This window comes from Bison bison, unplaced genomic scaffold (assembly GCF_000754665.1).
Source record: "Bison bison bison isolate TAMUID 2011002044 unplaced genomic scaffold, Bison_UMD1.0 scf7180017864472, whole genome shotgun sequence".
In the NCBI taxonomy this organism is placed as follows: domain Eukaryota; kingdom Metazoa; phylum Chordata; class Mammalia; order Artiodactyla; family Bovidae; genus Bison; species Bison bison.
Window position 1 is genome coordinate 10,185,721 of NW_011495033.1, and position 25,615 is coordinate 10,211,335.

The 25,615-nt window shown below is 37.7% G+C and overlaps 1 protein-coding gene and 1 pseudogene across 8 annotated transcripts in view; one reads left to right on the forward strand and one right to left on the reverse strand.

The window, feature by feature from the left end:
• The window catches only part of SYNRG (synergin, gamma), an 87,995-nt gene that overhangs the window by 13,796 nt on the left and 48,584 nt on the right, over nt 1-25,615 (forward strand). For 5 of the 8 annotated variants that reach the window (XM_010861537.1, XM_010861539.1, XM_010861538.1 and 2 more), the window contains exons 4-12: nt 13,013-13,143; nt 13,845-13,950; nt 14,690-14,801; nt 17,720-17,929; nt 19,607-19,840; nt 20,823-20,900; nt 22,443-22,639; nt 23,243-23,491; nt 24,802-24,935. In XM_010861537.1, the coding sequence (XP_010859839.1) occupies nt 13,013-13,143; nt 13,845-13,950; nt 14,690-14,801; nt 17,720-17,929; nt 19,607-19,840; nt 20,823-20,900; nt 22,443-22,639; nt 23,243-23,491; nt 24,802-24,935 (1,451 nt within the window). The remainder of the gene's footprint in view (nt 1-13,012; nt 13,144-13,844; nt 13,951-14,689; nt 14,802-17,719; nt 17,930-19,606; nt 19,841-20,822; nt 20,901-22,442; nt 22,640-23,242; nt 23,492-24,801; nt 24,936-25,615) is intronic. The other 3 variants (XM_010861543.1, XM_010861541.1, XM_010861544.1) reach the window with 3 other exon arrangements.
• Nucleotides 11,733-12,944, reverse strand: LOC105004043 (annotated as a pseudogene).

Consider the following 25,615-nt stretch of genomic DNA (forward strand, 5'->3'; position numbering starts at 1 on the left):
GTCAGGAAGCAACAGTTAGAACTGGACATGGAACAACAGACTGGTTCCAAATAGGAAAAGGAGTATGTCAAGGCTGTATATTGTCACCCTGCTTATTTAACTTATATGCAGAGTGCATCATGAGAAATGATGGACTGGAAGAAGCACAAGCTGGAATCAAGATTTCTGGGAGAAATATCAATAACCTCAGATATGCAGATGACACCACCGTTATGGCAGAAAGTGAGGAGGAACTAAAGGGCCTCTTGAAAGAGGAGAGTGAAAAAGTTGGCTTAAAGCTCAACATTCAGAAAACGAAGATCATGGCATCTGGTCCCATCACTTCATGGCAAATAGATGGGGAAACAGTGTCAGACTTTATTTTTGGGGGCTCCAAAATCACTGCGGATGATGATTGCAGCCATGAAATTAAAAGAGACTTACTCCTTGGAAGAAAAGTTATGACCAACCTAGATATTCAAAAGCAGAGACATTACTTGGCCAACAAAGGTCCATCTAGTCAAGCCTATGGTTTTTCCAGTGGTCATGTATGGATGTGAGAGTTGGACTGTGAAGAAAGCTGAGCGCCGAAGAATTGATGCTTTTGAACTGTGGTGTTGGAGAAGACTCTTGAGAGTCCCTTGGACTGCAAGGAGATCCAACCAGTCCATTCTAAAGGAACTCAGTCCTGGTTGTTCATTGGAAGAACTGATGCTAAAGCTGAAACTCCAGTACTTTGGCCACTTCATGCGAAGAGTTGACTCATTGGAAAAGACTCTGATGCTGGGAGGGATTGGGGGCAGGAGGAGCAGGGGACGACAGGATGAGATGGCTGGATGGCATCACTGACTCAATGGACATTAGTTTGAGTGAACTCCAGGAGTTGGTGATGGACAGGGAGGCTTGGCGTGCTGCGATTCATGGGGTCGCAAAGAGTCAGACACGACTGAGCAACTGAACTGAACTGAAGCTTCCTGCTGAAATCTTAACAAAGGATACAATTTTAAAATCAATTTTCACACTAAATACCGTTTTCTGACTTGCACGTGTGTTTGCTCAGTTGTGACCCCATGACTATAGCCCTCAGTCTTCTCTGTCCATAGAATTTTTCCGGGTAAGAATACTGGAGTAGGTTACCATTTCCTTCTCCAGGGGATCGTCCCAACCCAGGTATTGAACACGCGTCTCCTGCATTGGCAGGTGGATTCTTTACCACTGCACCACCTGGGAAGCCCCTTCTGACTTATGTAATTATCTGAAAAATGTGTTAAAGAGTTTGAAATAACCAAAACACAGTAAGGATCTCTAATACACAGAGCAACAGTAAATAAGTGAACTACTAGGTTTGATACCACGGAAATAATTTCCCTCAGTATCAGGAGCTCCTAAATGATCTTAAAGTAAAGAGACTTCCCTTTTGGTCCAGTGGTTAAGAATCCACCTGCCAATACAGGGAACATGGGTTTGATCCCTCCTCCAGGAAGATCCCGCAAAGAAGAGTAGACCCTGCTTGCTGCAACTAGAGAAAGCCCATGTGCAGCAGTGAAGACCCAGTGCAGCCTAAATAAATACATTTAAAAAAATGATAATCCAAAATCTTTTTCCATAACCTTTAGTCTTGCTGGCAGGTATTATATGCTACTTGGAATCTGTTCAGTATTCTTAAAGGAGAAACTTACAGAAATCTTACCTTTTTCCTCCAAACTTAATAGCCTTAACCAACCACAGATGTGTATGAAGAATACCTCTTATTCTTTAGTCATCCCTTAAATCTTTGAAGGATACACAGATAAAAGTCAAAGATGAAAATTAGTTTTGGTTGCCTCATAGCCGTCTACTCCCCAGAACTCATAAAAAGAACACAGTTAACAAGATTTCAAATACGTTTTGAGGTTAATATTCAAAATATTTCAGGTATTCAGGTAAGAATGAAATATATGATGAACAATGTGTGAGCCAGTAAACCATTTTTAGTTAAACTTTTAATTTTGAGGTAAAGTAGGTACATGTGTATATAAGAAATAATACAGAGAGTCCCCCCGTGGTAACTGCTTGGAGAATGGTAGTGTAATATCACAGCTGGATGTTGGCCTTGATACAGTCAAGATACAGAGCATCCACCACCCCAGGGATCTCCTCATGTTGCCATTTTGTAACCAAATTCACTTCTCTCCCACTTAATGCCCCCCTAACTCTTGTCAATCACTAATATATATGTCCCCCATTTCTATAATTATATGATTTCAGCATTAGCTAAATTGAATCACTAACATTTTGAGATTGGCTTTTTTTGCTCTGCATAATTCTCTTTAAAGTCATCCAAGTTGTTGCATGCATCAGTATTTCCCTTCATTTTATTATTGAGTGATATTCCATTATTGGATGTACTATTGTCTGCTAAACCATTCACCCACCGAAGGACATCTGGACTGTTTTTACTTTTTAGCTGTGATAGAGATTTTTGAACATAAGGCTTCATTTCTCTGGGATTAATGCCCAGGAATGCTAGATGGCATGGTATTTGGAAGTTTAGTTTTTAAAGAAATTGTTAAACTATTTTCTAGAGTGGTTATACCCTTTTACATTCTCACAGGCAATATAGGAGTGATCCAGTTTCTCTACATCCTTGCTAGCATTTGGTGTTATTTTCTGTTGTAGCCATTTGATAGGTGTGTTGTGATATCTCATGATTTTAATTTGCATTTCCCTTGTGACTAATGTCAAAAGAAAATTCAGGGAGCTTTACTTGATATGGATATTTTATTGGGCAAGAAACAAATTATTCCTGAACAGGGAGACCTCAAACCACAAGTGATTCTAGCAATTTATTATAAACATGAATGAATTCATTGTTTTCTACTGTGATTAGTTTCTCAAAATTTACTTTCCTTTTCATTGCTAAGCTTACTTTTTTGTAGCTTATTAGGTAGAATACTGTGATGTCACATTGACATGAAGAAAGCTTAGGTTTTGTTTCAGGTCAGGCAGCATTTCAGGGAAATCAGAACAGTGTTACGATTTGGTTATGTGACTGTGAGCCTGTGGCCTAGGGACATATTCAGAGTGTGGCCTCCATATTGGTTTTTCTTTAATGATGCTAGACATATTTTCATGTGCTTACTTGCTGTCTTTATATTCTCTTCGAAGAAGTGTCTGCTTCTATCTTCTGTCCATTTTCTTGTTGGATTTTTTTGTTATTTTACTGTGAGAGAGTTAAAGCTTAGACAGGCTGGGGCCCTTTAAGGAGGAGGTGAACTTTCTCCCTCTTGCTTTCCTTAAGCCTTGTGCAACAATGTATCTTGCCCAAGAACTGGCCTTTCTTTAGGAGCTAATGATCACAAGGCACAATGTCTTACTGGTGGAAATGCTTTTCTTAGACTCTATGTTAATAATTAAAATTGTAACAAATCTTGCCTGGGAGCCTATTTCTCAGCAACAATATATCTCACCCAGAAACACCTTGCCTGGAACAGGTTCCTTCTGGCTAATCTTGTACTGAAGTTATCTCAAGGATGTATGCCTTGGGAAAGGGTCTAATGGAATCTGTACAGCCTTGAAGTGTTTTTTATCTATTCAAGCGGCCAGTTGAAGAGTACATGATGCATGGTTGCAACTGGTGAGGCAGGCACTCTGCTACCTGCTTTTAGTGCCTCTTGGTGGAGGCTCACTCTGTCCTTTCACTGTAATAAAACTTTGCTACACAAAGCTCTTGAGTGACTGACACTGTGTCTTTTGGGTCCCAGAATGAAATTTTCTCCTTCAGAGACCACAAATTCTGACACTGTTCACCATAAGCTATCAACTGTTGAATGTCAAGAGATCTTTATATATTCTGCATACTAGCCCTTTTTTGGATGTGTGGTTTGCAGATATTTTCTGTCAGTTTTTGTCTTGTTTTTTAGTCTGTTCAGGCTACTGTAACAAAATATGAGAGATTTGATAGCTTATAAACGACAGAAATTTAGTTTTCCCAGTTCTAGAGGCTGGAAGTTCAAGATCAGAGTGGCGACATAGTCGACCATAGCACTTAGGCATGTTTATCTCGGTGTTTTTCTAGGTTCTCTGTTCCAATCCACTGATGCGTGTGTCTGCTAGTCTTGATTATGTTAGCTGTGTAATATGATTCCTCCTATGTTTTCTCCAACACTGTTACAGTAAAATACACATAAAGTTTACCATGTTAACTATTTTTAAGTGTACAGTTTAGTGGTATTAAATATATTCACATTGTTATGCAGCCATTACCACCATCCATTCTTGTAACTCTCTTCATTTTGTAAATCTAAAATTATCCTTATTGTTCGATAACTCCCCATTCTTCCCTCCCTCCAACCCCATGCATCTACCCTTATACTTTAAGTCTTTGTGATTTTGACTACTCTAAGTACCTCATGTAAATAGAAGCATACAGTCTTTGTCTTTTTGTGACTGGTTTATTTTCACTAGCATAGTGCTCAAGGTTTATCCGTGTTGTAACATTGCAGAATTTGCTTCCTTTTTAAAACTAATGTCCATTGTGTGCACATACCACATTTTACTTATCCTTTCGTTGGTCTGTGGACACTTGGGTTGCCTCTGTGTTTTAGCTATTGTGAATGAAGTTGCTATGAATATGGATGTTCCAGTATCTCTTCTAGACTCTTCTCAATTCTTTTGGGTATATACTCAGAAATGGAATTGCTGAGTCATATGGTAGTTCTATTTTGATTTTTGAGGAACCTCCATACTGTTTTCCGCAGAAGCTGTACCATTTTATTCCCACCAACAATACAAAAGAGTTTCAGTTTTTCCATATCCTTGCAACACATGTTTTTTGTTATTGTTTTAAATTCTTTGACTGTTTTATAGAGGAGTTTTAGTTTTATAAAAAAGTTGACTGGAAAGCACAGAAATCTCCAGTGTGCCTCCTTCCCTCTCCAGTATACAGTTTCCTCAACATCCTATATGAGTGTGGTGCATTTGTTATAATAAGTGAAATTAGTGAGCCAGTGTTGATACATTTCGATGAACTACAGTTCATAGTCTACATTAGGATTCAGTCTTTTGAGTTGCATATCCTGTGTTTTGACATTTTATGTTTTTTGATAGGAGCCAGAGTAATGAGTGTGAAGTGAAATCTCATAGTTTAGATTTGCATTTCTCATGATTAGTGATGTTGAATATCTTTTCATGGTTTTATCAGCCATTTGAATATCTTTGGAGAAATGTCTGTTCAAATTCTTTGCCCATTTTTGAATTGAGTTTTTTGTTGTTGAGTTTTAGGACTTTCCTGTTTATTTTGGACATGAATCCCGTATCATATATGTGATTTGCAAATATTAACTCCCATTCTGTGGGTTGCCTTTTTACTCTGTGGGTTGTGTCTCTTAATATACACATTTTTAACGTTTTCTTGAAGTCCAGGTTGTCTATTCATTCTTTTGTTAACTGTGCCTGATGTCATATTCAAGAAATCATTGCAAAATCCAGTGTTATGAAGTTTCTGTTCTGTGTTTTCTACTAAGAGTTTTATTGTTCTAGGTCTTACATTTTGGTTCACGATCCATTTGGAGTTAATTTTTGTATAGGGTGTTGGCTGAGGGCCCAGTTCTGTTGATGACCGCCATTTGTTGAAAAAGACTGTCGTTTACCCAGGTCTTAGCACCTTCATCAAAAATCATTTGAACCATATATACAAGAGTTTATTTCTGGCTTTCTGTTCTTTTCCACTGCTCTGTAACAGTCTTACTTTATGCCAGTGAAAGTGAAGTGCAAGTTGCTCAGTCGTGTCCAACTCTTCGCAAGCCCATGAATTATACAGACCATGGAATTTTCCAGGCCAAAATACTGGAGTGGGTAGCCGTTCCCTTCTCCAGGGGGTTTTCCTATCCCAGGGATCGAACCCAGGTCTCCTGCATTGCAGGCGGATTCTTTACCATCTGAGCCAAAAGGGAAGCCTGCTTTATGGCAGTACTATTACTATTTCGATAGCTGTAGTTTGGTGGTAGGTTTTGAGATCTGGAAGCTTGAATCCTCCAGTTTTGTTGTTCTTTTTCAAGACTGTTTGGCTATTAGGGGTCCCTTGAGATTCTGTATGAATTTTAGGATGGATTTTTTTATTGCTGCAAAAATCTCGTTGGGATTTTTATAGGGATTTCTTTTGTAGATTGCTTTGGGTAATATTAACATTTTAACGATATTAAGTTTGCCAATCCATGAAATATGGATTATGTTTCTATTTATTTATGACTAATTTCTTCCAACACTGTTTTTATTTTTCATCGGCATCATTCCGTAACTGGGATAAATCTTTGGAGAAAACCATTGTTAAGTGAAAAAAGTCAAATACAGAAGGAAACACATGTAAAATTTTAAAACCTAGAGATTATGACATTCATGAATTATATAAACATATACAGAAATGAAAGGAAACAAAAGTGAATTTATGACAGTGATAATCTCTGGGTAAATAGAGGAAGAAAATTATAACTGTATTATTTAAAGGTTTTTTTTTAAGTGTTCATATAGCTGCTGGGGCTTCCCAGCTGGCACAGTGGTAAAGAATCTACCTGCCAGTGCAGGAAACACAGAAGACATGGGTTCCATCCCTGGGTTGCAAAGTTCCCCTGGAGAAGGAAATGGCAACCCACTCCAGTATTCTTGCCTGGAAAATTCCAGAGGAGCTGGCGGGCTACAGTCTGTGGGTTTGCAAAGAGTCAGACGTGACCAGGTGCACACACACGTGCACATAGACGCACACACACCTGCTCTGTAGTATTATGTTGCAGGAAAATATATGTATATATTCTTCTGTTGATGGACACTTAAGTTGCTCCCAATTTTTTGCTTTCTGTTTTGAGTTTATGGATTTTTTAAAAAATTTATTTTAATTGGAGGCTAATTACTTTGTAATATTGTAATGATTTTTGCCATACATGGACATGAAACAGCCATGGGTGTACACATGTTCCCCATCCTGAACGCCCCCTCCGCCCTCCCTCCCCATCCCATCCCTCAGGGTTGTCCCAGTGCACCAGCCCTGAGCACCCTGTCTCATGCATCGAACCTGGACTGGCGATCTGTTTCACTTATGATAATATACATGTTTCAATGCCATTCTCCCAAATCATCTCATCCTCTCCCTCTCCCACAGAGTCCAAAAGACTGTTCTATACATCTGTGTCTCTTTTGCTATCTCACATACAGGGTCATCATTACCATCTTTCTAAATTCCATATATATGCGTTAGTGTACTGTATTGCTGCTTTTCTTTCTGACTTACTTCACTCTGTATAAGTGTTCATTATGTATTCTGGATTCTAACCTTTGTGGTTATTTGTGCCGTCAGTATGTCCTTCTAGACTTAGGCTTATTTATTAACTTTGTCAATGGTGTCATGTTTTGTAGAAGTTAAGTCTGATGGATAAATCATTTCTTTTATGGTTTGAGCTTTTTGTGTCTCATCTATGACATAATCCAACCCAGAGGTAGTACTGATATTCTCCTGTGTTTTCTTATTAAAAAATTAAATTTTTTATATATAGGTCTTTAACCTACCTGGAATTGTTCTTTGGGTATCAGTATGATGCTGAAGAGCCTAATTTTATTTTCTATTTGAATAGATGGTTGTCCCCCAAATCATTTATCAGTAGCCCATTCTGTACCTGTTGAAATCTAAGATGACTCCTGTAATGCCTAATTTCTTCACATGCTTTCTTTGGTTTTTAAGCTCTTTCGTTTGCCTCATTGCTGTATGTGTCTATACCTGCATCAGTACATGCCTTACTGTCTTGTGTTCTAACCCAAGATGAGCCTTTATCTGGTGGAGTGGAGCCTCTGTTGTTCTTTTAAAGAATAATGGCTATTCATGGCCACATCCCCTTCAGTATGAATTTTGAGATCAGTTGAGCAAATTCCATGTAAAACCTGTAGGGATTTTGATTGAAATTGACATTTTCACTCATTTAGTCTTGCTGTCGCATCTCTCCACTTGTTCAGGTTTTCAGTAGTCTTGGGTAACTTTCAACTTGGGGGTTAATTTATTTATGTTTTAGTCTTTTGAGTAGTTTATTGAATGTATCTCAGATTTCTGAGTGGGTTTTGTTTTGTTTTTGTTTTTGTTTTTGCTGTGTTATTCATTCACTGTATAGATAAGGATTGGTATCTCTTAACCTTTCAGTTTATCTAGATTTCAAAAGAAAGCCTAAAATTAGGCTGTATGACATGTATAAAGTTACTTTTAAGGAATAGGAGAAACACACAATGCCATTTACAAAGTTTGAATCTTCTTGAAGAACAGAATTGTGTAACTAGAAAGGCAATGTGGATAATAACACCTTCTTTCATTCTTTATTATTTTTGTGGAATATATCATTTTGTCTTTTAGCCTGTCTGATTTGAGTGATTTCTTCTGTGTTCTATGTTATTGAACATAACTAAGAACAAGTTTTGATTTGGGTAAACTAAGTCAAAATTTAAAAAGAAATTTAATCCCTTACCTCAAAAAAGAAATGATAATTATGTGACATGACAAAAATGTTAGTTAATGCTATGGTGGTAATCATTTTGTGATATATAAACAAGTGTATCAAATAAGCATGTTACCTACCTTAAACTTATACAGTATTATCATATGTCAAATTATCTCAATAAAACTGGAAAAAATAAGGAACTGATTACATTATAGTGGGAGAAGGAGAAATATAATACTAGGACTATGACACTAATTTTTAGCAGCAAGAGAACCATACTGTGATTAAAAATAAATATGCATGGCCACCATCATCCAGGATTTAGAATAGAGTGTTAGTAATTAAGCAATATTACTTGTAACTTCAGTTGTAAAGTACTGGAAACTATTTATAAACCTGCCAGGTTGCTAGTATTCATTGAACAGGTAATGTGTCTGAGCATATGAATAGGCAGGAAAAAACATTTAAAATAGTTTTAAGTCTGAATTTGGTGGTTTTTGATAACTGGACAGGCAGCATAGCATGATGGAGAAAATGGATTTTGGAACCAGAAGCTGCCTGGTTCTAATCCTGGCTCTGTCATTGCCAGTAACGAGTGAGATACTTAACTATTTTCTACTTCAGTTTCCTTATCTGAATAGGAGCACCTACTGCGTAGGTTTATTATAAGGGTTCAATTAATTGATACATGTAAAGCGCTTAGAAAAGCCCCTGGGACTTAGTACAGACTTCATAAGTGTTTGTTCTTATTAAGGTCTATTTATTAATCATTATCAGAATTATCTCTAATTCTTGTGATCTTACATTTATTGAGAATTATGTATACATATGACTAGTTCTATGGCTGACGTATGGCAGGAACACAATAAAATGATATCTGTATTACAGCTATTGTGTTCTTTTATCTACTTGTTTAATTCTGTATTTGAAGAATCTTGTTTCAGAAAAAAAATGGAATCATTACTGTTTTTGAAAGTATTCTATTCTGTCATTGGTATTACTTCTAATGTTAAAGATAATTATTTTATAATAGCTGCTATTATTTTGGAGAAGGAAATGGCAACCCACTCCAGTGTTCTTGCCTGAAGAATCCCAGGGACGGGGGAGCCTGGTGGGCTGTCGTCTCTGAGGTCGCACAGAGTCGGACATGACTGAAGCGACTTAGCAGCTATTTATTTACTCATATGTGCTAAACAGTGTTCCAGGTACTTTACATGTATTGTATTACTTCTAAACCTTAAAACAGTCTTCCACGATCTCAGTAAAGGTTCAGAACAAGAAGGTATTTTAGAAAAGTTCAAAAGAAATACTTTTTTTTTTTAATTTGAGGGAAATACTAACATGATTTCTATTAAAGCAAAATCAGACAAAATATACTTTTAAGTCAAAAAGCCTTAAAAGCCTGGAGGTAAGAGGGCATTTCACTTGATAAGAGATTAAATTCGTCAGAAAGATATTAGTTTGTATGCACCTAATAACCTGGCCTCAAAATGTGTAAGATAGAAACTGACGGAAAAATAAGGAGAAATAGACAAGTTCACAATCAGTAAAGATACACATTTTAAACGAGCTTCTTAACAAACTTGATTAATGGATAATAGGATACTGTGTCTAACGATTGTAAAACACTTTTGTTTTGGCCACACAGTGTGGCATACAGGATACTAGCTCCCTGACCAGGGAGCGGACTCATGCCCCTGCTTTGGGAGCATGCAGTCTTAATCACTGGACCACCAAGGAAGTCCTCAAAATTACTTTCGTTTTAAGCAAACATGGAATATTGAAATTGAAATATGCTGGGCCATAGCAAATCTCAAGCAACTCAAAGCATTGAAATCCTACAAGGTAAGAGTCCCTGTAAGGCTCCTGTGTTGGGAAACCATTTGAGATTTGTAGCTAGAAATTTAAGATGGGGCTTTCCTGGTGGCCCAGCGACAAAGAACCCACCTGCCAGTGCAGGCAATACGGATTCAGTCCCTGGTCTGGGAAGATCCCACATGCCTTGGAGCACCCAGGCCCATGTACCACAACTATTGAGCCTGTGCTCTAGAGCCTGGGAGCTGCAGCTACTGAGGCCTGCACGCCCTAGAGTCTGTGCTCCACAATGCGAGAAGACACCTCAGTGAGAATGTGTGCACTGCCTCTAGAGAGTAGCCCCTGCTCACCACAACTAGAGAAAAGCCCTCACAGCAGCAAAGACCAGCAAAGCCAAAAACAAACAAACATTTTTTAAAAGGATTTAAGGTGACTCTTCAAGGTTTTTCTCTCCAGTAAGATTAAGTGGTTTGGGTATAAGGATGAGAGAAAGTGATTAGTTGACTAACAAGAATGAAGTCCCAGGTGACCATACCAAGGAAGCCAGAGGTAGGGGAGCGAAGGATGTTTACAAGGATATTTAATATTGAATCCTGGAGTCTAAGCTGAGCAAGACGAGAAGTGAGGACATGATGAGCATGATCAGTGGTGGGAAAGTGGAAAGATTAATGGATGGGAGGGAAGTATTAATGAAATAAAAGAATTGCTGGAGAGCATGAACTGGAAGAATAGAAAGTGGTGGTCAATTATTGGCATGCTTAAAATCAAGATTTTGGAGATGATGCAGCTGTTGGGCCAGATGAGCGGGGTGATGACCATGGAATGGGAAACTAGAGTGGTATGTTGAACATGATTGTGATGAGACCTGAAACGCCAGTGTTAGATGAGTCATCCTCGTGATTATTGACCAGGAGCAGTTTAAGAGTAGAATGGACCATAGCAAGGATTTGAAGTTGAAGAGTGAGGGAGTAGATGGCATAAATAGGGTAGGAGAGTAACTGATGAAGTCTGATTGTAAGAAATTAAAATGTGTTCAGGGTTTTGAAGGAAAAGAGATGAGAAAAGGGGTTTGGAACCAAGGAGAATATTGTCCATTTACAGGAAATGTTTGAAGAAAAGTAGCAGTCTCCAAGTGAGAGGGCTTTCAGGGACAGCCAAGTTTCAAGTTAGGGAACTGAAGGGAAACCTTTCAGGGAGAAGGTTGAAGAATAGAGACATTTTCACTCAGTAAAAATTAGCTGTTAACCATCATTTCCATCGTCCCCGTCATCATGATTCATATTAAGTTTTGTGGTTAGCTCTTGTGCAATGCTATTCTTCTGGACACTTCAGTAAACTTTATACTATTGTATTGATTTGTCATTTGAAAGTGAAAGTGAAGTTGCTCAGTCGCGTCTGACCCTTAGCGACCCCATGGACTACATACAGCCCACCAGGCCCTCTGTCCATGGGATTTTCCAGGCAAGAGTACTGGAGTGGGGTGCCATTGCCTTCTCCGTTAACAGCGGCTAGGCATATTATATTTACTTGGAGCTGGTATACTTGGTGACAGCCTTAGTGCCCTGGGACACGGCGTGCTTGGACAGCTCCCCAGGTAGCAGCAAGTGCACGGCGGTCTGGATCTCCCTGGATGTGATAGTCGAGCGCTTGTAATGCGTCAGGCGCGATGCCTCGCCAGCGATGCACTCGAAAATGTCCTTGACAAAGGAGTTCATGTGCCCATGGCCTTGGACGAGATGCCGGTGTCCAGATGGACTTGCTTCAGCGCCTTGTACACGTACACGGAGTAGCTCTCCTTGTGGCTGCGCTTGTGCTTCTTGCCGTGCTTCTTCTGGGCCTTGGTCACAGCGTTTTCAGAGCCCTTTTTAGGGGCAGGAGCAGACTTAGCCGGTTCAGGCATGTTTATAATGACAACACCCAACAACACAGAAAGATCTTGAAGATACGTCATTTAGTATTCATTAAATATATTTTTTTCTGTAAAAGTTGGGATACCAAGGGTATAATAATATCAAAATATTCATTATCCTATCATACATATTGGAAATACGTGTTTAATCTCATTTGTGGAATAACTGCCGTATGCCAGGCTCTTATCTATTGCTAGAAATACAAAGACATGTAAGATACGACACCTCAGAGAGTATGGCTCAGTGAGCTCACCAGATGTAACGTGTGTGTGTGTGTGCTTTCTAACACACCCAGTCTGAAAGATTTGACGCACACTTCCTCAGACTGTTAGCAGTGGTGGTCCTCTCAGACATGAAGGCATGGGAGAGGCAAGATATTAAGGGGAGCTTTTCATTTTTAGCCTATGTCCTTTGAATCTTCTATTAAAGTTAATTAATACAGGCCTCCTCTTGTGGTCCAGTGGTTAAGAATCTGCCTGCCAGTGCAGGGGACACAGGTTCTGTCTTCCCTGCTCCGGGAAGATTCCATGCGGCGCCAGGCAGTTAAGCCCGTTCGCCACGACTACGGACGCCCGAGCACCCTAGAGCCTGTGCTCTGCGAGGGAAGCTACCGCGATGAGAAGCACACACCACCAACTAAAGAGGAAAAGAAAAGTTATGGAAGCTACAGTTTTTCTTTGTAGTAGTTAAAAGAAAAAGTTGTGGGGACTTGGTTAAGACCCCATGCTTTCACTACAGGGGGCACAGGTTCCATCCCTGGCCAGGGAACTGATACCACATGCTGCGTAGCACAGCCAAAAAAAAAAAAAAAGGAGAAATTGTGTTTTTTAAGCCTAAGTCTTTGTCTGTTGTTTCTAGGCAGGGATCCCAATGGGACCAATACCAGCAGGAGGAATGCCTTACCTGGGACAAGCACCATTCCTGGGAATGCGTCCTCCAGGCCCACAGTACACTCCAGACATGCAGAAGCAGTTTGCTGAGGAGCAGCAGTAAGAAACCTCAGGATGCAAGGATAAAGATGCATGATAGCACTTAAGTTTAAAATGGTCAAATAATCTGTAGTGCAGATTTGAAGAGGAAACAGTCACAGTGCCCTTAAAGCTCTTTAAAATGCTCTTATTATTTAAAAGTTTAAAGCCAGAAGGGACCTTAGAGATCCTAGAATTCAATCCACTGATGTTACATCTTGGGAAAATGAAGTCCAGAGAAATAAGCAACTTGTCAGTCCAGGCTACACAGTTACTGCAAAAACCTGGACCCAAGTGCAGGCCTCCTGATTCCCAGAGCCATTGCTCTTTCTCATGTATGGTACTGCCTCCCCGAGTAGAAGTTTCTTTTTTGTATGCAGAGCAAAGAGTGTGTTTATTTTGTCCACCTCCCTGTTTGTTTTTTATATATATATATATACTTTGAATGTAGAATGTTGTCTCCTACTTTTGCAAATTAGATAAGAAATAAGTTCATGTTTATAATTTAGGTACATCATTTTTTAGACTTATTTCATATATTTGGAAATTCATATAGTGGAGACATAGGATTATCTTCAGAAAATTAGGTACAATTATCAGTGAAGTTTTTAGTTCTAGAAATGCAAGGTGACATTGCTGAAGCTATTAGTAAAAGAAGTATGAATCTAACAGTCAGTTAATAATCCCTGAAGCTGACTCTTTAATGGTTGTTTTTCCTTCAGAAAACGATTTGAACAGCAGCAAAAGCTCTTAGAAGAAGAAAGAAAAAGACGCCAGTTTGAAGAGCAGAAGCAAAAGCTCAGACTTCTGAGTAGCGTGAAACCCAAGGTAACGTACTCCGCCCCACGCACACCCACTGCGTGCCTCCTCTCACTCACTCAGTGGGCTTTGTCACCGGGACACCAGCCCCGGCTGTAGGTGCGGTTGATTGATTTTCCTTTGTCTTAAGTCCAAAAGTGAAGGACTTCTCTCTTTCTGTAAAGAGACTTTATTGTTGAAGGGAATGAGATGTCAGGCATTATCTTCTCCACCTGTGTGTACTACCTTTGGGGTGCTTACAACCTTTTCTTGGGAAGCATTAACACTGGAGACTTAATATCGAACTCCTATACCCTAAAGCAGGGGTCCCCAGCCTCTGGGATCTAATTCCTGATGATCTGAAGTGGAGCTGATGTAATAGAAATTAAGTGCATAACAAATGTCACGTGTTTGAATTATCCTAAAGCAATCTCCGCCTTCCCCATCGCGCCACCCCACACACACACCTCCCATCCCCGTCCCTATCTGTGGAGAAATTGTCTTCCACGAACTGGGCCCTGGTGTCAAAAAGGTTGGGGACCACTGCCCTAAAGTAGTTTTAAATGGACCTTTTAATAAGATTCTATGGAGTACTGTTTTATTTTGCTGTGTGTCAGTGTTTTTCTGACTTGGAAAATTCACTGCCTGACATATGTGGTAAAAATATTGGAAATAGTTGAATATCTGCAGTTCTCTTTCAACTTGTGTGAATTTAGGACAAAGTGTGAGAGGTAAGTGAAGAAATATATATACATTTATTGTCTCTCAGACAGGAGAGAAGAGTAGAGATGATGCTTTGGAAGCCATAAAAGGAAACTTAGATGGGTTTTCCAGAGATGCTAAGATGCATCCTACTCCAGCATCACACCCTAAGAAACCAGGTAGTTTTAATTTTAATTTTCTTTTGATGGAAGATGATTGAAGTCCCTGTGTTTTTAACTGACGTGTGTGTGTGTGTGTGTGTGTGGAGAGTGAATGTTGAATTCTTACTTCAAGCTAAATACAGATTTAGATGTTTTAAAATTTATAGTGGATTAAGAGCTCTGGTCTAGATAACTGTCTTGCAGGGAAAACTTCTTGTCTTCTAGTAAATGTCAGTATGTTAACTTTACTTGTAAATCTTCTGTACAAATGAGTATGTTAACATTAGTAAAACTCATTCACTCAAAGCAAATGTAGTAAATGAGTTTACTATTGCATTCTTATTATTTTAAATTAATTTTACTTTTTATGAACTAGTGAACTAGTTTAGGTTTTACTCAGTGTGATTAAACTTACAGATTTTCTCAATGATTCCTTTAAAAAGTCATGGATTTAATAATTTTCTTGTGAAGTTTTAGTTTTTTCTTTGTAGAAATGAAAATATATTTCTTTGTAGTTTTTATTTCATTATTTTTTATATTCATTTCATTATGTCATCATCAAATAAGCAAAGGAAAAGTACCTGATAAAGCAGAGTAAAGGAAATTTATGGGGGTCGGGGGGCGGGATTGCATGTGTGTTAAACATGTAGCAGTTGAAATGAATCTTATCTTCACATAGCTGTTACCACATCCTTTTTTAAAATTTGATATTTTGACATTTTATTCTCAGCTAATTTCAAGATTAGCTTACCATTAATGGGTGAATAGTTTTCATAAATAATTCAGCTAAATACTATTATTTCCTAGCATATGTCATATTGACAAATTTTATCTTAAACCTTTATATTTTATAGGTGATATCAGGAAGAAATAATCTAATGTTGGCACAGTAATGAGTTCTTGACTTTCTGGGACAGCTTTGCCTCTGTCCATTAATTTCACTTGTTAGATTATATACTCAGGTTATCATTACAAAAAGTGTGCCCCAAAGTAAAATATATACTGAGATTGAAAAGGGAATGGATATTAGTGATCAGAATGAGTTCAGAAAAGGAAAAGCATACCTCAAGGTGAAAATGTATAAGCTGAATGAGCTAGTCAGTAAATCATTGGAGTATAGTCATTGGAATGGTAACATTGGACCCAGCATGGAGCTTAGAAAAAGGAGAAGAAGGCAGAGAGGGATGGTCATTGTCAGGTCACATACTGTTCTATCCATATAGAATGCCTTGTTTGGGCAACCAAGTATAGTTTAACAACCTCACAGGTTAAATAATACATTGGGGTTTTGATGTTCAGTTAATCTCTTGAGTTCAGTCAGCATGCATGCAGTTAGCTATTTCTAGTTAACTGCTTCATGCTTAGCTAGAAAAATACTTGTTTTCTGAAGCAAGCCCAAGGAATTACCAGAGCTTCTCCAGCTAGGATCTTAAACCTAGGCCTAAAGCACCTAAAGAGTTTCCAGCCTTTTTCCACCAAAGACATCTTTTAATTTTCGCCTATAGACTGTTTATCTTAAAATAGTGAATACAAACTGTATCACATAATTTTTATACTTCTTATTAATCATATATTTATAGCTATGAGTTTTTAAGCCAAATATATGCCACATAGAATTAAAGTAATTCCAGTCAAATGCAAGGAAATATTGGTATAGCCTAAAAAAAAAAAAAAAATTGGTTTAGCCTAAATAGGATCCATCTAAAAATATTCATAGTAGCTCTCAGTTTTCCATTATTGCTATTTTCTACCAGTAATGGTCAGAGAACCGAAACTGAGAACTTAAGTACACACTGTCAGACACTCTCAGTAACCATTATTGGGAGGGTTGGGATTCATTATGACATGGCTTTTTTTCTTTTTTCTTCATTTTTTATAGTCATTTTGCACTTTTTATAGAACTTTAATGCTTCCAGGTTTTATTTCATAGATCCAAAAGAGAAGCACATAAGTGTCCCCATTTTTCAAATGAGGGCTTTAAAAAAAAAAGACTGCTCCTTGTGACATTAGACTTTAGTATTAATAAATGTTATAGCAATTCAAAGTTTGCAATGTGAAGAAGCAACAATAATATTATTGTGAATGAGCCTTAGATTATTAAACCTAATCCCTGTAGAGAGGTTTATTACGTAAGTGAATCTCATATTTGACAGTAAAAAGCCATGGTGACATTTGTATCTTTTAGAGGCAGAGTTCTTTTAAACGTAGCGCTTAGCTAGGGTTTATTTTTTTAATTGGCTGCTAAGTTATTTGACTTAACACTTTATAGTGTCCTAATTTTGGTGCTTCTCCCAAGAAAGCATCACTTTGGTAATGTGTTTGATGTTCTTGTTGCCCCTGTAATTTTCATTCCCTGTATAGTAGCTTTCATCCTCCTATGAAATATGAACTATGCTAAGTGTATCAATTAGGCATGATTTATCAAAAATTATAAGTATGTGTCATGCATTGTTTTTTACTGGCCTAAGGAAATTTAGTCATCAGCGTGTATCTCTAAAATGTATTCAGCAGCATATAGGCAGATTTTCTTATTTATATTGGTTTGAGAAAATATTATCCAAATAAACAGATAGTTGAGTTTCAAAAGTAATCACCACTTTGATGTAAATTACTAGTGGTCTCGAGGAAAAAAATGAGTGCTATTCTAATAAAAGGAGGAAAGAGATTTTGAATTTTACAGTTTTCTGCTTTTGAACCAAATGCAAAATAGCTATAAAACCTCTTTTTTTAAAAAGACCAAAAAGCTATTTATAGATAGACATCAAAGTGTTTGCATTCATTGTATGATTCCGTGTGACTGTCATTACATGTTCTTTCTTAGTCGCCTCCACTGTTCATGCTTCAGTATGTTCTGTTGGAGTTGTGCTACATCTCAGTTTCTTTTCCCCTGTTAATTTTCATTTCTGTGTGTTTCATTGCCATTTTCCGTTTTGCAGATTATCCCACATCATCTCATTCTACTAAAACTGTCTCCCCATCACCTGCCTTTCTTGATGAAGAAGAATTCAGTGACTTTATGCAGGGGCCTGTTGAAGTTCCCACATGTGGGCCTTCCTCCACTTCCCAGCCTTTTCAGTCTTTCCATTCCACCACCCCACTTGGCCAGTTGCATGTACAGAAGGCTGGAGCACAGCCTCTCCCTCCAGGTCAGAGTCCTATGTCTGTTGCCTTACATGGTGTCCCTGGGCAAATTCCTTGTTTCTTTACTGCTTCAGCCTCATACAATGTGCAGGAAACAGGTAACTCCTAAGCTCTTAATGAAAATATTTTGAAAAATCTAGAAAAATTTATTTCACTTACATACGTAGAATAATACAGTGATGTTGGCAAAGAAACATGGGCCTGAATATGTGAGTACTATTGAAATTCACCAAAATAAGACTCTAGATAAGAATCTAGATTTTTTAAAAAAAATCTGGGGGCCTCACGTTCTGAAAAAGTGATTTGAAACTTCTATTGCTAACTTTGGGACCTATTTTTTATTATTATTTTTTAAATTACAAAAGTATGCTAACACATTTAAAGCAGACTTGGAAAATACAGAAAAAAGTTATAGTTCCACTAAATATTATAGTTATTTTTAAGTAAATTAAGATTTTTTGTTAAAGTTTCAGTATCAAGCTCTCAAAAATTAATACAATGAACAGACAGAAAAATAGAGGTATATAGTAGACCTGAAAAGCACTGTGAATCAATTCAACAATTAAGATTTATATGGTTTTCATACAACAGCAGGATACAAACTCTGTTCATATTTCCTGAACTGTAAATCAGGAGACACTGGAACATATCCAGGGACATAAAGCAAGGTGAAAAAAACAAGGTGCAGAAGTTTCATGGTCTAAAGGTATTGAAATGATACACAGTCTGTTCTCTTATTACTATGAAATTATATTAGAAACCAGTATCAAAAGTTATTTGAAAATAACCCACATATTTTCAAGTGCACTGTGACATTTACCAAAACTTAGCCTTTGAAAGCCTCAATAAAGTTAAAAGACTGAAAAAACACAGAGGCTGATTGCAGAGAAGAAACATTTAAATGAGAAATTAATTTCAAAATGAGAATTAATATCAAAGATTACTTTAAAAGCCCCATGTATTTAGAAATTAAATGCCCACTTTTAAACGATAGGTGTATCTAAGAAGTTATGATCCCTTTAAACCACGTTAGAACTGTAGTAACAAACTGATTTTTTCAGAAGGTGACTCTTGTTTGGGGAAATACCCATGATCATTTTCTTAAGAGTAATTAGCCAGGGAAAGCTGCTTTAGAAAGTGCTCTCTGGTTCTGTGATAAAGCATGTGGGGGTTCAGAAGCCCAGGGTATCCATTTACTATCAGTTTGTCCTTGGACAAATCTTTGAACATTTCTGTACCTCGGTTTTAATCACATGTGGGAACGAGGGGTTGGGGGGGGCACTTACTCTGTCTTGAGATTTAGAATAGTGCTGAGAGGGCTCTTAGCTGACATGTTCTTGTCCACACTTTCTCAGTTGACAGATGCAGAAATAGGCAGTAGTCTATAGAAGTGTCTATATCTTGTGTAGGTCACCAAATTTCTAAGGTAACACATCTTCCCCCACGCCATTCTACCTTCTGTCTCACAGAATTCCTGAGAATCAAAGAAGATAACGATGGTTAAGTTTTCTAAAATCACTAAAGTATCTCCAGTTCTGTACAAACGTGTGGGCTTGAATTATTTCAAAATTTAAATTATATGTGGCAGGGCCTTCCCTTTAGAATCTGGGGGTGGAAATGGATGGTTGAAAAATTAGAAGCTTGCAATACTATACAAATAATCCTTCATGCTGTTTGTTTAGGCTCTTCCTTGGAGGAGAAGCTCCTAGTATCTTGTGATTTAAGTACATCTGGGCAGGAACAAATTAAATTTAATACCTCTGAAGTTGGGCACAAGGCCCTAGGCCCAGGTTCCAGTAAGAACCATCCCAGTTTAATGGCCAGTAATGGGGGTGCTGTAGATGGACGTGTAAGTGGTACCACTACTGCAGAGGCAGCAAAGACTTCAGACCAAAACCTGTGCATTGAAGAGAGTGGTGAGCTCATGAAATTTTCAGCAAAAAGTTCATGTAACCAAATGTCGCTCCAGTGCTAACACCTTAAGCGTTAATCTTAAAATGAATGCTGCTTGATTTTGCTAATTGATATTTTTTGCTTAAAATAATTTGTAATGCATTCTTTTCTGTAATTAACCCCTACGATTTTGCTCTGAATTCTTTCAATACACTGTTACTCCTTTAAAAAAATTTTTTTTGATAACCAGTTTTTTTAATCAGAATCATTCCTGATTTAAAATTTCTTCTTCTATTTTATAAAAACTTTTCCCCCTCTTAAACTTTCTGTTCTTCCTTAAGGTTGAAAAGTTAAAATTTAACTGAAAAAGTCACCAATGAGAATATGTGTTGCTTCTTGGAAATAAACCATACACACTGCTGCCTGAAGATCCACATTTTTGTAAACTCAGCTTGCAGAGATGAATGTGGACAACCCAGGAGGCAAACTCTTGGAGGCTGTTTTACAGGACAAAGTGAAAACAAAAAAATGTAAATAACAATGCTATACATCTGAGGCAGCAGTGTCATATTCAAGATTTTAAAACATAAAACTTTGCAAAGAAACATTATTAAAAGCTGCAAGTGAAGCTTGGACAATTTTTTTTTTTTTGTACACGTAATTTTTAAACCATTGCCTGTCATGTTTTTGCCTGTAATTTGTAATATATGTGAATGGTACAAGCTTCATATGATCCAGAGTATTGATTTGATACATCTTAGGGTTTTTTTGTTTTCTTTTGTTTGTTTTATGTTTTTATAAAAACATAAACTGTGTTTTTAGTTTATGCCTTAGGACAGTGTTAATGTACAAGAGTTGGTTAGAAACCAAATTTTAGTTGAATTGGTGACTTTTTTTTAGTGTCTCCAGCCAGCATGCTTCTTATAAAAAGCCATGACTCAGTGTGATTTCCACTTCTGTTGCACGGACCATTACATGCATTAGATGGTGTTCTTTATCTCCTAGGTGTGGGGGTATTTCCCTCACAGGATCCTGTTCAGCCCAGAATGCCTCCTTGGATTTACAATGAGAGTTTGGTTCCAGGTAAAAAGCTTTTTTGCCCAAGATTCCTATCTGGATACTTTACTTCAGATGTTGTAGTATAGTTGTAAATGTTTACTCTTGTGGCTACAGAATATGCAGAAGAAATTATAACTTTATTTTTTCTGAAAGAGTACAGAAAATTAAATACAGTTCACATATGAAATAACTATATAAATGAAGGAAAAATGTTTTGCTGTAATGTTTTAATGACCATCATATAACTTTTATTTCTAAAAGGTTGTCTTAAATTTACTATTTTAAAAGACACTATCAAAATATAGCATCACCAACTCAGTGGACATGAATTAGGGCAAACTCTGAGAGATAGTGAAGAACAGGGAATCCTGGCGTGCTGCAGTCCACGAGGTCGCAAAAATCGGAAACGACTTAGCAACTGAAGCTTTTAAACACACACGTAATTTCCTAGCCAAAATATGTGTTCTTGGACTTCCCTGGTGGTCCAGTAGTTAAGAATCGCCTGCCAATGCAGGGGACATGGGTTCCATCCCTGGTCTGGGCGGATCCCACATGCCACAGAGCAGCTAAGCCCATGAGCCACAACTGCTGAAGCCCGTGTGCCCTAGATCCCATGCTCCGCAGCAAAAGAAGCCACCTCAATGAGAAGCCCGCATGCAGGAGTGAAGACCCAGCACAGCCAAATAAATAAATACAAACTTAAAAAACATATGTTCGTATGGCACGCCTACTAACCTTTAATCCATATGTAATGCTAGATGTAAAATTTCTTTTTAAACATTTTTCTCTACCTTAAACCTGCTTTCATCCATCAACTCCTCTAACTAGGGTCACCAGATTCAGCAAATCCACATACAGAACATCCAGTTAAATTTGAATTTTATATGAACAGCAAAAAATTATTTAGAATAAGTATACCCCATGCAATATTGGCATCCTGTATTTTATTCAGCAACCCTATCCCTAACAGCTTTTCCCACTTTGTCCTTTAGAAAGTCCATTTTATTGTGAAAGACTCCCCAGTGAACCCTTCCTTTTTTTCAAACACTTATTCTCCTCTCTCACTTCAGCTGTAACTGTGTCTTCCTCTGAAGGCTCTGTTCCCAAACACCTTACCCAGTGATGTTTTCTCTAATAGCCTCTGCTTCACTGGGACAAGACAGAGGTGATATGGGTATAATTTGTGCTTCCCACTGCTATTAATATTTGCAGATTAGTTCCACCATCATTACTTTACAACTTCTTTTTTAAAATCCAGAGCATCTGCTTACACCACCTCTGTCTTACTGCTGTACTGTCTCCTGGTGAGAAGACTCCCTCTTACTTCTAACCCAAAATCTTCATCTGTAGAACCAAGCTCCAGCCTCTCTTCTAAGCTCCAGACCCTAATTGTCTGCTGGACATTTCCACTTGAATATCTTTGTAGCAACTCAAACCCTTGATGTGGCTTCAGTTCTGTAAAAGCAGTTTGACTTAGGATTATTCATTTATAAGCATCAATGACAACAAAAAAGGTGAATCATTTGTAATATGTTTACATTTGTTATCTGGTCTTTCCTGTAATAGATGCCTATAAGAAAATTTTAGAAACCACAATGACTCCAACTGGAATAGACACTGCTAAACTTTATCCCATCCTGATGTCATCTGGGCTTCCCAGGGAAACTCTTGGACAGATATGGGCCTTGGCCAATCGAACCACACCTGGAAAACTGACTAAAGAAGAACTTTATGCCGTTCTCGCCATGATAGCAGCAACACAGGTAGACATTCTTTAGAAGGTTAGGTGTATATTTTCAATATAAACTGGGAGAATATGAATCCTTTTTCCTACAACTTATAGAACTCTTTGAACATTAAAATTTAGGTTATTTTCAGGATAGAGTTCTTCAGAATGTACTGTTTATATGATATGCGTGCTAGCACAATACTCTTTTATTTAAAGGCTTTACTATATTAACATTCTCTGACCTAACTGTAATCCTTTTGAGCTTGAAAGTTAGTAATAGATGAAGTTTCTCTGTCCTTTGAAGTCCTTGTCTAAAATTCCTTAGATATAAAGTGTACTCAGTCTGGTAGCAGTTTTTCTCATATTACAAAATCATTGTAAAGGATTTGATTACAGTGAATTAACCAAACTTGTCAGAGTGAAAATGTCATATTGAGTGTGTGTTGGCCGTTTCTTTGCTACATATTAGATTTACATTAACCTTATAACTTACTTTCTGATGTCAAATTCCTGCGTCCTGGGAGAGTCAGAAAACCCCAGGGCTGCAGATTTTACATTTAGGTCTCTGTGTCAGATGCGGGCCGTATGTGGTTTGCAGTTTCCTAAAATGTCCCTGTTTTCCTCGTGTTCTGTGTAGAGGGGTGTTCCTGCCATGAGTCCCGATGCTTTGAATCAGTTTCCAGCGGCTCCTGTTCCAACCTTAAGTGGCTTTCCTGTGACTTTGCCAGCTGCTGTGAGTCAGCCCACAGGGATGCCCTCAGGCCCTGCAGGCTCCATGCCCCTCACCCTCGGGCAGCCAGTCATGGGCATTAACCTTGTTGGGCCAGTCGGGGGAGCTGCAGCCCAGGCTTCCAGCGGCTTCATGTCAACTTACCCTGCAAATCAGGTAGATGAAGAGGCTGTGTGTATTCCAAATTATCTCTGAAAGTGAATCCGAGCAAGTGTTTTTTCCAAGAAATGTAGTAAAGATTGCTGGATTATGATGGACACTGGCAGTGGAAATTAAGCAGTGTTAAATGGCACCCCACTCCAGTGTTCTTGCCTGGAGAATCCCAGGGATGGCGGAGCCTGGTGGGCTGCCGTCTATGGGGTCGCACAGAGTCGGACACAACTGAAGCGACTTAGCAGCAGCAGCAGCAAAACAATGCAACATTGAATTTTTCATTATTTAAAAAGCAAAAGAATTTCTGAAACCTTCAGATACTTGAATTTTGGCTAAAAATGTGTAGTTCTTTATCATATGTATTTTAAACATGAAGTTTAATAAAGCTAGTTAAATCCTTAAGCTGTTTCTTTTGAAAAAGCTGCTGAGCCTGATTAAGATGTTTCCTTTTATTTTTCATTTCTCAGTTTAGCAAAAAAAAATTTTTAAACATATTTAGTGTTAGTAAAAATGTGGGGAAAGGATTTTTTGGTACAGCCTTTTTGGAAGGCACATTTGGCAATAGCTATCAAAATTCTAAATATTCGAGTCTTCTTACCCAGCAGTCATGCTTTTAGGAGTCCATCTCACAGAGCTAGTAACTCAAATGAGCAAAAATATACAAGAATATTTGTTGTAGTGTTGTTAGAGTGAAAATTAGGAATAGCTGCATATCTATCAGCCAGAAGAAAAATGTTAAATAAGCTTTGGCTTATCTGTACAGTGGTAAACTATTGGATTATTCAGATGAATGTGGTGGATGCACATGTACTGCATGAAAAAGATGTCCATGTTGAATGATTTCATTTAAGTGCAAAACAATATAGTACAAGCTTGTTTTTCGATAAAACAGACGAACTGTTAACAGCGTTCACTTCCTAGAGCATGGGATTACGAGTGTTCACAGTTTATACATAGATGTGATAGATTAAAACAAGTTTGTGTCACTTGTCATATACAAACGTGATTAAACTGTTTCATAAAGATGGCAGTTTCTCAATCTATTAAATGTGATTCAGCTATTTAAAAATTATATAAATTAAGTTAAACCGGTCTTTTACCATTTTTACAAGAATATTTACAAGTACTAAGCAGCATTCTTGCCTTAAGTGGTTGAGCTGATGTTATGTCTAAAGGGTGTTCTCCTAAAATTAGGTATTTGTACTGAAATGGGAGCATTTTAAAAGGTTGTCTTTGAGGTTGATGGTTAAAGATTTGTTATTTAGCTTTTTATTATTGGATGTTTTCTGTTTCAATGTCCTCTGTAAACCTAGGTGGTCAAACCAGAAGATGACGACTTCCAGGATTTTCAAGATGCTTCCAAGTCAGGGTCACTTGATGACTCATTCAGTGATTTCCAAGAGTTGCCGGCTTCTTCAAAATCAAATAATTCTCAGCATGGAAACAGGTAGAAGAGAGTTGCATATTGTTAATATAGTATTTAATAATTGAGAACGAGGCAGTCCACAATAAGAAGCCTAAATAAAAGAGAATTAAGACTCCTTACTCTCATGATTTCTAGATGATTCCCACTGTATTCATACTTTTATTCTCCAAACTTCTTTCCCCTTTGTCCACCTTAAACTTCAGTTTCTACCATTCCTCCCAGTATACACCTACTTGACAATATTTCTTTCTGCTTGTGCTAAACCTGATTTATTACAACTGAGTGTATTTGTGGCAAGGATGACTTCATATTCTTATATTAGATTCAGGTCTTCAACTGCTGAAAAGCTTTATAGACAGGGGTACATATTTTAACATGTTGCAGTATATTATATATTATTGCTAATTTATACTATATACTAATATATTATTGTATACTATGTGCAGAAATCATTTAGAAATTGAAATGCATATATATTTCAAATTGAAATATGAAATACGAATAGACGTGAAATATAAAAATTCATGTCTCTCTTATGTTTAAGTTGAAATCGGTGGCTTTTAGGCCTTGAGGTTTTCGTTTGTATGAAAATGTTAGTCACTCAGTTGTGTCTGACTCTTTGTGACCCCGTAGACTGTAGCCCGCCAGGCCCCTGTGTCCTTGGGATTCTCCTGGCAAGAATACTGGAGTGGGTAGCCATT